At 42.1% G+C, this 12,140-nt stretch overlaps 1 protein-coding gene across 1 annotated transcript; it reads left to right on the top strand.

Moving 5' to 3' along the window:
* The first annotated feature begins 4,197 nt into the window (after positions 1-4,197).
* On the top strand, positions 4,198-8,563 carry snrpb (small nuclear ribonucleoprotein polypeptides B and B1). The gene is made up of 7 exons (XM_038697225.1): positions 4,198-4,353; positions 5,411-5,562; positions 7,117-7,228; positions 7,373-7,525; positions 7,604-7,733; positions 8,164-8,289; positions 8,364-8,563. The coding sequence occupies exons 1-7, from the start codon at positions 4,351-4,353 to the stop codon at positions 8,402-8,404; spliced, it is 717 nt and encodes a 238-aa protein (XP_038553153.1). The 5' UTR covers positions 4,198-4,350; the 3' UTR covers positions 8,405-8,563.
* Positions 8,564-12,140: the final 3,577 nt, after the last annotated feature.

Genomic DNA, 12,140 nt, shown 5'->3' with positions numbered 1-12,140 from the left:
GTAGCAGTAATCATGAGTACTGATAAATAGTAGCAGTAATCATGAGTACTGGTAAATAGTAGTAGTAATCATGAGTACTGATAAATAGTAGTAGTAATCATGGGTACTGATAAATAGTAGTAGTAATCATGAGTACTGATAAATAGTAGTAGTAATCATGAGTACTGATAAATAGTAGTAGTAATCATGAGTACTGATAAATAGTAGTAGTAATCATGGGTACTGATAAATAGTAGTAGTAATCATGGGTACTGATAAATAGTAGTAGTAATCATGAGTACTGATAAATAGTAGCAGTAATCATGAGTACTGGTAAATAGTAGTAGTAATCATGAGTACTGGTAAATAGTAGTAGTAATCATGGGTACTGATAAATAGTAGCAGTAATCATGGGTACTGATAAATAGTAGTAGTAATCATGAGTACTGATAAATAGTAGCAGTAATCATGGGTACTGATAAATAGTAGTAGTAATCATGAGTACTGATAAATAGTAGCAGTAATCATGGGTACTGGTAAATAGTAGCAGTAATCATGAGTACTGATAAATAGTAGTAGTAATCATGAGTACTGATAAATAGTAGCAGTAATCATGGGTACTGATAAATAGTAGTAGTAATCATGAGTACTGATAAATAGTAGTAGTAATCATGGGTACTGATAAATAGTAGTAGTAATCATGGGTACTGATAAATAGTAGTAGTAATCATGGGTACTGATAAATAGTAGTAGTAATCATGAGTACTGATAAATAGTAGTAGTAATCATGGGTACTGATAAATAGTAGTAGTAATCATGAGTACTGATAAATAGTAGTAGTAATCATGAGTACTGATAAATAGTAGTAGTAATCATGGGTACTGATAAATAGTAGTAGTAATCATGAGTACTGATAAATAGTAGTAGTAATCATGAGTACTGATAAATAGTAGTAGTAATCATGGGTACTGATAATAGTAGTAGTAATCATGGGTACTGATAAATAGTAGCAGTAATCATGGGTACTGATAAATAGTAGTAGTAATCATGAGTACTGATAAATAGTAGCAGTAATCATGGGTACTGGTAAATAGTAGTAGTAATCATGAGTACTGATAAATAGTAGCAGTAATCATGGGTACTGATAAATAGTAGCAGTAATCATGGGTACTGATAAATAGTAGTAGTAATCATGAGTACTGGTAAATAGTAGCAGTAATCATGGGTACTGATAAATAGTAGTAGTAATCATGAGTACTGATAATAGTAGTAGTAATCATGAGTACTGATAAATAGTAGCAGTAATCATGGGTACTGATAAATAGTAGCAGTAATCATGGGTACTGATAAATAGTAGTAGTAATCATGAGTACTGATAAATAGTAGCAGTAATCATGGGTACTGATAAATAGTAGTAGTAATCATGAGTACTGATAAATAGTAGTAGTAATCATGGGTACTGATAAATAGTAGTAGTAATCATGGGTACTGATAAATAGTAGTAGTAATCATGGGTACTGATAAATAGTAGTAGTAATCATGAGTACTGATAAATAGTAGTAGTAATCATGGGTACTGATAAATAGTAGTAGTAATCATGAGTACTGATAAATAGTAGTAGTAATCATGAGTACTGATAAATAGTAGTAGTAATCATGGGTACTGATAAATAGTAGTAGTAATCATGAGTACTGATAAATAGTAGTAGTAATCATGAGTACTGATAAATAGTAGTAGTAATCATGGGTACTGATAAATAGTAGTAGTAATCATGGGTACTGATAAATAGTAGCAGTAATCATGGGTACTGATAAATAGTAGTAGTAATCATGAGTACTGATAAATAGTAGCAGTAATCATGGGTACTGGTAAATAGTAGTAGTAATCATGAGTACTGATAAATAGTAGCAGTAATCATGGGTACTGATAAATAGTAGCAGTAATCATGGGTACTGATAAATAGTAGTAGTAATCATGGGTACTGATAAATAGTAGCAGTAATCATGGGTACTGATAAATAGTAGTAGTAATCATGAGTACTGATAAATAGTAGTAGTAATCATGGGTACTGATAAATAGTAGCAGTAATCATGGGTACTGATAAATAGTAGTAGTAATCATGGGTACTGATAAATAGTAGTAGTAATCATGAGTACTGGTAAATAGTAGTAGTAATCATGAGTACTGATAAATAGTAGCAGTAATCATGGGTACTGATAAATAGTAGTAGTAATCATGAGTACTGATAAATAGTAGCAGTAATCATGGGTACTGGTAAATAGTAGCAGTAATCATGAGTACTGATAAATAGTAGTAGTAATCATGAGTACTGATAAATAGTAGCAGTAATCATGGGTACTGATAAATAGTAGTAGTAATCATGAGTACTGATAAATAGTAGTAGTAATCATGGGTACTGATAAATAGTAGTAGTAATCATGGGTACTGATAAATAGTAGTAGTAATCATGGGTACTGATAAATAGTAGTAGTAATCATGAGTACTGATAAATAGTAGTAGTAATCATGGGTACTGATAAATAGTAGTAGTAATCATGAGTACTGATAAATAGTAGTAGTAATCATGAGTACTGATAAATAGTAGTAGTAATCATGGGTACTGATAAATAGTAGTAGTAATCATGAGTACTGATAAATAGTAGTAGTAATCATGGGTACTGATAAATAGTAGTAGTAATCATGGGTACTGATAAATAGTAGTAGTAATCATGGGTACTGATAAATAGTAGTAGTAATCATGAGTACTGATAAATAGTAGTAGTAATCATGGGTACTGATAAATAGTAGTAGTAATCATGAGTACTGATAAATAGTAGTAGTAATCATGGGTACTGATAAATAGTAGTAGTAATCATGAGTACTGATAATAGTAGCAGTAATCATGAGTACTGATAAATAGTAGTAGTAATCATGAGTACTGGTAAATAGTAGTAGTAATCATGAGTACTGATAAATAGTAGTAGTAATCATGAGTACTGATAAATAGTAGTAGTAATCATGAGTACTGATAAATAGTAGTAGTAATCATGAGTACTGGTAAATAGTAGTAGTAATCATGAGTACTGGTAAATAGTAGTAGTAATCATGAGTACTGGTAAATAGTAGTAGTAATCATGAGTACTGGTAAATAGTAGTAGTAATCATGAGTACTGATAAATAGTAGTAGTAATCATGAGTACTGGTAAATAGTAGTAGTAATCATGAGTACTGATAAATAGTAGTAGTAATCATGAGTACTGATAAATAGTAGTAGTAATCATGAGTACTGATAAATAGTAGTAGTAATCATGAGTACTGATAAATAGTAGTAGTAATCATGAGTACTGGTAAATAGTAGTAGTAATCATGAGTACTGGTAAATAGTAGTAGTAATCATGAGTACTGGTAAATAGTAGTAGTAATCATGAGTACTGATAAATAGTAGTAGTAATCATGAGTACTGATAAATAGTAGTAGTAATCATGAGTACTGATAAATAGTAGTAGTAATCATGAGTACTGATAAATAGTAGTAGTAATCATGAGTACTGATAAATAGTAGTAGTAATCATGGGTACTGATAAATAGTAGTAGTAATCATGAGTACTGATAAATAGTAGTAGTAATCATGGGTACTGATAAATAGTAGTAGTAATCATGAGTACTGGTAAATAGTAGTAGTAATCATGAGTACTGGTAAATAGTAGTAGTAATCATGAGTACTGATAAATAGTAGTAGTAATCATGAGTACTGATAAATAGTAGTAGTAATCATGAGTACTGATAAATAGTAGTAGTAATCATGGGTACTGATAAATAGTAGTAGTAATCATGGGTACTGGTAAATAGTAGTAGTAATCATGAGTACTGGTAAATAGTAGTAGTAATCATGAGTACTGATAAATAGTAGTAGTAATCATGAGTACTGATAAATAGTAGTAGTAATCATGAGTACTGGTAAATAGTAGTAGTAATCATGAGTACTGATAAATAGTAGTAGTAATCATGAGTACTGGTAAATAGTAGTAGTAATCATGAGTACTGATAAATAGTAGTAGTAATCATGAGTACTGATAAATAGTAGTAGTAATCATGAGTACTGATAAATAGTAGTAGTAATCATGAGTACTGATAAATAGTAGTAGTAATCATGAGTACTGGTGGAGTTCACAAATCTCCGGTTTCCTTTGTTCGGGTAGGAACTCTTTATGTTTCCGGTGTTCGGGTAGGACGAGTTGCGCTGCGGCGCCAGGTCCCTCCTACGTCACTTCCTGTGACTCTCTGATAAAGACGGCCCGGCGGAGCTCCGCGGGTCAATTTTTTGGGTTTGTTTGGTGAATCCTGCGGGAATCGGAGCCATCAGAACCGCAGACATGGTGAGTGTTTACCGGGCCGAGAGTCCGCGGGCAGCCCGCCGCGGGGAGCTCGGTATTAACGGGTTTGTTACCGGTTTAGTTTGATAATGGCGGGAGTTTGAATGGACGTCTGATGAACGTCGGTGAAGAGCTGCGGCTCAGCGCGTCACAGGCTGTTGAACTGATCGCAGGTCAGTCGGGTTAATCACTTTACCTCGGCCCGTTAACGGGGTTCTGTTTAACGAACAGCCGGTACCGGGACGGCCGCCGTGTTTGTTAGCTGTTAGCCGACCTGCTAGCACCGGTGCTACTGGGGCTTGTTACCGGGTCCACGCGCACACACGGGAGCTAACGAAGCTAACGGCTAACCAGACTCAGTAACACTTTACGGAATAACCAGCGGAGCAGCTCGAGTCTTTACTGCGCATTCACACCAAATCTCGTTTTAATCAAGGGGGTTTTAACGCAGGACTGCTGCCGAGTGTTCACACACACAAGCCGCCATTACTATGGAAACAAAACAAACATTTACTGTTATGTGGTTTCAATTAACGGATCAAAGTGACGCCGAAATAACATCATGATGCCGATTTCTTCAACATATGAATTGGTGCTTTGTTAGGTCTGTCTGCAAGACGGCAGGACAACGACAGTTAAAATGCTTGTTTTCTGAATGGAGTTCTGCTTGATCAGGGCCCTGCTACGTTAGCTTATTTCAGACATTTTCTGATCTCAACAGGTAGTTCAGCCTCATCCTTCCTCCCTGCAGCCTCCTCCTGCTGTGTCGCTCTGTGGAAACATGGACTCTCAGAGCTCTGCAGCTGCAGTGACGGCAGTATTTGTAACAGTACTGATAGACGGTAGGCGGCAAACGCGGTACTGGTAGGGAAACATTAGACGCGCGGTCCAGGTGAAGCGCCAGGCGAATGTGGCCGTTATAGTAAACAGGAAATCTAAAATGGCCAACCGTTAGCTGACCCCTGGTGTAACGTCACCGTGACTCAACATGGCGCTGCTAACAGAAACAGCTGGTGGCGTGGTGATGTCATAGTAATGCCTGCCTGTGATTGGTTTGCAGACGGTGGGAAAGAGCAGTAAGATGCTGCAGCACATCGACTTCAGGATGAGGTGCATCCTGCAGGACGGACGCATCTTCATCGGCACCTTCAAGGCCTTCGACAAACACATGAACCTGATCCTGTGCGACTGCGACGAGTTCAGGAAGATCAAGTAGGTGAAAGGCCGCCGCCATCAGCTCAGGCGGCGTGCAGAACCCGGGGCAGGGGGGGGTTGGGGGCTCAAAAATCCAAATCTTATTTCCTTCTGAGTTCACCAAAGTCTGAGTCCCGGTGATCTGGGTCACGAGCGCCTCCTCGTGGATTAATCTGAGGAGCTCCAGACTGGGAGCCCTGTGGCCCCTCACTGAAGATTCTAGGGGCCTCTAACTAAACCTGCAACTTTTCCTCATCTGGACTTTATTCCTGAAAATGATTTGGAGTAGAGGTCGACCGATATGGTTTTTTTATGCCGATACAGATCTTTTGAAATCCGGGTCGTCCGATGGCCGATTAATGCTGCCGATTTTATTTTGGCCGATATTTGCTTGGTTTTTAACCTCTATTTGCACCGAACTGAAGCACAGAAATCTGCGTTGATATTCGGTGCGGTAGATAACGGTCGCTAAGGTTCCAGTGCCGTATTAGCACCGGGTCTGTCTGTAGCTACCCGTTAGCAAAGCAAAGCCAGTCTGTCACTAGCCTATAGTGCGTTGGTCTCTTTTTTTATTACTTATTTCTCTGCATTGAGTGACAACCCTCTCAAATATAAGACGCACAAACAGAACAAATAAAAGTCTGATTCACTCTGTAGTTGCAAAATTATTGCTTACTTATTGTGACATGATAGCAACTCTTCTGTGATAATGCAACTTCAACTACGATCCAAATTAGCCGAATGTCTTGTGTCTTATTCAGGTTTCTTCTCGAAGTTGGCAGTAACATATCAAAAGTTTTTAATTAAATATAAAGGAGTAATAAGAATTGAATCCTTACCGTTAGCTCCTGAGGCACTGGATGAGGTCTGCTGCTCACTCGGCTGGAAAATGACTGTAGCGGCAGCGCGCGTCAAACACGTGTTCCACGACAACACTAGGCTGCCCACAGATGCGCCTGCCTAATAATCGGCTTGATATACTTGGATATTGGCCGATGCGATTATGTTAAAAAATGCCAAAAATCGGTCGACCTCTAATTTGGAGAGGAGTCCAGAACCTACACAGCGCTGCCTGATCTCAGTTCAGTCACATGTTGAGCGGGTGGCGCTCAGTGCTCATGAAGCGTCACATGACGTCTGCGGGCTGGGGAAGGAGGGGGCGGGTTTAGCGGGCATGTTTTCAGTATCACTCACGGAGTGAATTCACCTCCTTCAGTTCTCGCCACACTCGCAGACCTGACGGCCCTCTGTTGCAAACACGCCGTTACCAGAACCACCTCGGCTCGGTTTGGCCGTCCTGTTTTCCATTGCAGATGGCGCCCCTCAATGTGCGGTGAACGTGTTACAGTTGCAACGCTGGCTCAGCGGCGTGATGTCATCGACCCTCCTGTGAAGTGTAATATTTCTCCTGCAGCTGGACCGTAACTTTCTCACGTGTATATTTGTGATTGTTGTTTGGTCCTAAATTAATGACGTCCTCTTCTCTGGGGAACCGACGCAGCTGACTGCACCTGGTCCTGTCTGTGGTCGGCAGCGGGGCATGCTGGGTAATGATTGTTTGTCTTCCTTCAGGCCGAAGAACTCAAAGCAGCCGGAGCGAGAGGAGAAGAGGGTTCTGGGTCTGGTTCTGCTGAGGGGGGAGAACCTGGTCTCTATGACGGTGGAGGGCCCGCCCCCTAAAGATGTAAGTGGAACATGCAGCCAATAGGAGACGCACCTGTGGTGACGTCGTCGTAGACTAGCAATAAGCCATTCTCCTGAGGGAACACGGGTACCGGACAGGCAGCGCAAAGTGTTCAAACTGATGTTCTTGCCCCTCCCCCTTCAGACGGGTATCGCTCGGGTCCCGTTGGCGGGCGTGGCGGGAGGTCCGGGCGTGGGCCGCGCAGCGGGTCGTGGCGTCCCTGCGGGAGCTCCGATGCCCCAGGCTCCGGCCGGACTCGCGGGCCCCGTCAGAGGAGTGGGCGGGCCTTCGCAGCAGGTAACCATGGCAACATTGGCTGTTCTACCCTCAGGTGTGTGCGTGCTCGGGTGATGACTGCTTCCTGTGTGTTTCCAGGTAATGACGCCGCAGGGCCGAGGGACGGTGGCTGCCGCCGCAGCAGGAGCCAGTATCGCCGGGGCGCCCACGCAGTATCCACCCGGGAGAGGAGCCCCGCCCCCGATGGGCCGAGGAGCGCCGCCTCCAGGTGACGTGATTGGTTTTCAGTGGCGCTTTACCTTGGCAACTGCTGGGAGTGCCATAGCAACCACCTGTTAGGTGCCAGGAGCCGGTTAATGCTGCGGCCGGCGTCGAACTTCAGCTCCTGGCACCTAACAGCGTTTCTGTGATCCGCTCAGTCGACAAACGCTGTAAAACATGAAGAAACTGTGAAAGACGCTAAAAGCGGATAAATCAGCAGCGACGCTAACTGGTCTGTAGCAACAGGAAGTCAGCTGACGAGAAGTTTGTAAAACATGACACAGTGTTGTGCTAAAGTCAGAATGACCACGGTAGCTCCTGGAGCAACGATCCTGTTTAAATCCACCTCAGACACGCCCGCCGATTATAGGAAATCATCTTGTGTGAACGTCCCGTCTGTGTGCTGATTGGTTGTTTCCTGGCTCCTCCCCCTGCAGGTATGATGGGCCCGCCCCCTGGCATGCGGCCCCCGATGGGTCCTCCGATGGGGATGCCGCCGGGTCGGGGCGCTCCGATGGGGATGCCCCCCCCAGGCATGAGGCCGCCGCCCCCTGGCATGAGAGGTAAGCTGTTGCCATGGAGACGGGTCATCAATAATTACTGTGAACAGTCATGTGACCTCTGTGTTCTGTTTCAGGACCGCCCCCTCCCGGCATGAGACCGCCCCCCCGGCCCTGAGGAAGCCCCGCCCCTCACTCACCTGTATAGAGTTTTTGTTGTTTTTTTGTTTTTTAAATCTTCAGATTTGTGGGTTTTTTTAAATAAAGTTTCTTCAGGACGATTTGATTTCTGTTTCCATGGTAACGTTAATAAAGCCTGAAGTTGCAGCCAATCAGAGCTCAGATTACCTCATTATTAAACAGGAAGTGATGTCGCATGTTTCTGAAGCTGAACCGGTAGGACTTCTGTCCTCGGCTGATCTCTAAACCTGAGGTTGAAGTGACGTCACGGCGCTTTAAACAGACTTTATTTACAACACGGTTTCCTGTCGGAAAGAATCGCCGTTTAGCCGTCAGATACTCTGAAGGAACGGAAACAATTTATGATCAGGAAGTGAACGAGGGCGAATTCAGACAGAAAACACGACGTGATGACGGCGTGCTCCAGTAGAACCGCCGTCAGGAAGAACTGGACAAAGAATTTAAACTTGACTCAGGTCTCCATGAAAATGAGCGAATTCGCAACTCTGGGTTCAACTACACTTCCTCACGGTCAGACCCGTCATTCAGGTGGACTCGACACTGGAGCGCCCCCCTCCACCGCCTGTGGTGACAAATGTTTCCTGTGTAACTATAAGGTGGACATGAACACGGAGGAACCACGTGCTGTTCTCAGAAACTAAAGACCATCTGTCTCCTCGTCCTGTGAAGATCTTTGATTTCTCCACTGGTTTCATCTTCTGCGTCCTGCTGTGTGGACAACAAACCTGATTCACGTCTTCATGCTGGATTAGAGGGTTTATATAGAATCTGGTTCAGAGAGAATCAGGTCTCCTGTACCTGTCTAATAAAACCTTTGACCTCTGGTTTCATGTGAACTTTAACCTGAAGCGTCACATGGTTTTCTGTTCATGAACCGACTCACTGTTTTAACCACACCCTCGACCTTGTTCTGGTAGATGGTATTGAAATTGAACATTTAATAGTGTTCCCACAGAATCCCTCTTTGTTTGATAACTTTTGAGTTTGTATTGCTGAACTACTCGCCATTGGGCAAAAATTTCTATACAAGATGTCTGTCTGATAGTGCTGTAGCTAAATTTAAGGATGCGATTCCATCAGCTCTAAATACATTATCTAGTCACAAAGTAACGGAGGACTCCTATGCTAATTTCAGTCCCTCCCAAATCGATCATCTTGTTGATAGTGCTGCAGGCTCGCTGCGAATGACACTCGACTCTGTAGCCCCTCTAAAAAAGAAAATACTAAAAGACGGTTAGCTCCATGGTATATACTGAAACTCGCAAATTAAAGCAAATATCACGGAAACTTGAGAGGAATTGGCGTTCCACCAAAGTGGAAAATTCTCGTTTAATTTGGCAAGATAGTCTTAAAACTTATAGGAAGGCCCTCCGTAATGCCAGAGCAGCGTACTACTCGTCATTAATAGAGGAAAATAGGAACAACCCCAGGTTTCTTTTCAGCACTGTAGCCAGGCTGACAGAGAGTCACAGCTCTATTGAGCCAAGTATTCCCATAGCTCTCAGTAGTTACGACTTCATGAGCTTCTTTAATGATAAAATTCTAACTATTAGAAACAAAATTCACCAAGACCTGCCCTCAACTGGCACCGACTCATCTCTTAACTCAGGAACCTTAGAAACAGCTGTAGAACCAGATACATGTTTAGACTGTTTTGCTTCCCTCAATCTTTACCTACTAACTTCAATAATTTCTTCATCTAAACCATCAACCTGCCTCTTAGACCCCATCCTGACTAGGCTGCTTAAAGATGTTTTACCCTTAGTCAGCACCTCTATACTAGATATGATCAATCTATCTTTATCAACAGGCTATGTACCACAGTACTTTAAAGTAGCTGTAATTAAACCTCTTCTGAAAAAGCCCAAACTTGATCCGGATGTTTTAGCCAACTATAGACCTATATCTAACCTTCCATTTCTCTCTAAGGTTCTGGAGAAAGCAGTTGCTAAACAGCTGTGTGACTTTCTACAGAGCAATAGTTTATTTGAGGATTTTCAGTCAGGATTTAGAGCTCATCATAGCACAGAGACAGCACTGGTGAAAATTACTAACGACCTCCTTATTGCATCAGACAAAGGACTTGTCTCTGTACTGGTTTTATTAGATCTTAGTGCTGCATTTGATACCATTGACCATCAGATCCTATTGCAGAGACTGGAATATTTCATTGGCATTAAAGGAACCGCTCTAAGCTGGTTTAAGTCCTATTTATCAGATCGATTTCAGTTTGTACATGTTAACGATGAGTCCTCCATGCACGCCAAAGTTAGTCATGGAGTTCCTCAAGGATCTGTCCTCGGACCAATCCTCTTCACTTTATATGCTTCCTTTAGGCAATATTATCAGGAAATATTCCATAAGCTTTCATTGTTATGCAGATGATACTCAGTTATATCTATCGATCAAACCAGATGAAACTCATCAGTTAGCTAAACTTCAAATGTGCCTTCAGGATGTTAAAACCTGGATGACCTGTAATTTTCTAATGTTAAACTCAGATAAAACTGAAGTTATTGTTCTGGGGCCTAAGCACCTCCGTGACGCATTATCTAAAGATATAGTTTCCCTGGATGGCATCGCCCTGGCCTCCAGCACCACTGTGAGGAATCTTGGAGTTATCTTTGATCAGGTCGTTTAAATCTCACATTAAGCAAATTTCAAGGACCGCCTTTTTTCACCTACGTAATATTGCAAAAATCAGGAACATCCTGTCTAAAAATGATGCAGAAAAACTAGTCCATGCATTTGTTACTTCTAGGCTGGATTACTGCAATTCCTTATTATCAGGCTGCTCGAAAAAGTCCGTTAAGACTCTTCAGCTGATCCAGAATGCTGCAGCACGTGTTCTGACAGGAACCAGGAAAAGAGATCATATTTCTCCTGTTTTAGCTTCTTTGCATTGGCTTCCAGTAAAATCCAGAATAGAATTTAAATCATTCTTCTTACCTACAAAGCTCTTAATGGTCAGGCACCATCTTATCTTAAAGAGCTCATAGTACCTTACTACCCCACCAGAGCACTGCGCTCCCAGAATGCAGGGTTACTTGTGGTTCCTAGAGTCTCCAAAAGTAGACTAGGAGCCAGAGCGTTCAGCTATCAAGCTCCTCTCCTGTGGAACCAGGTTCCAGTTTGGGTTCAGGAGGCAGACACCATCTCCACATTTAAGAGTAGGCTTAAGACTTTCCTCTTTGATAAAGCTTATAGTTAGGGCTGGCTCAGGTGAGTCCTGAACCATCCCTTAGTTATGCTGCTATAGGCCTAGACTGCCGGGGGATTTCCCATGATGCACTGAGCTCCTCTCTCCTCTACTTTCTCTCCCTCTGTATGCAACCTCATCCCATTATTGCATGTTACTAACACAACTTCTCCCCTTTCTGGTAGTCTTGTGCTTTCTCGTCTCTCTCCTCTCTCCTCCTGTCACTTCCTGCAGGTGTTTCTGGCTCTGGAGCTGTGGAGTCTGGATCTGTGGTTGCGGGTCACCTGCTGCCCCCGTGTTCCTGCTCGACACCTTCTGCTGCAACGACTATTGTTGCTAGTCTTATTGTTATTATGTTATTATAATCATAACATTACGATTGTTATCATTAACACTATTATAATATCTGTACTATTTTTCATTTAGTCTATAGCAACATTACCTTTACTGTCTGTACCTCTTGTGTGATATTGTGTAGGCTGCCTCCCCCCCCCCCTCTCTCTCTCCCTCTCTC

Source organism: Micropterus salmoides, unplaced genomic scaffold (assembly GCF_014851395.1).
Source record: "Micropterus salmoides isolate LMB-PRFRI ecotype aquatic unplaced genomic scaffold, ASM1485139v1 Ms_hic_scaffold_4, whole genome shotgun sequence".
Classification (NCBI taxonomy): Eukaryota; Metazoa; Chordata; class Actinopteri; order Centrarchiformes; family Centrarchidae; genus Micropterus; species Micropterus salmoides.
Note: the sequence above shows the minus strand (reverse complement) of the source record. Positions and strands in the feature narration are given on the sequence as shown.

Coding starts and splice junctions, on each gene's coding strand:
- snrpb (XM_038697225.1), top strand. Junction 5,563..7,116: donor GACGAGTTCAGGAAGATCAA/GTAGGTGAAAGG, acceptor GTCTTCCTTCAG/GCCGAAGAACTCAAAGCAGC. Junction 7,526..7,603: donor TGGGCGGGCCTTCGCAGCAG/GTAACCATGGCA, acceptor GTGTGTTTCCAG/GTAATGACGCCGCAGGGCCG.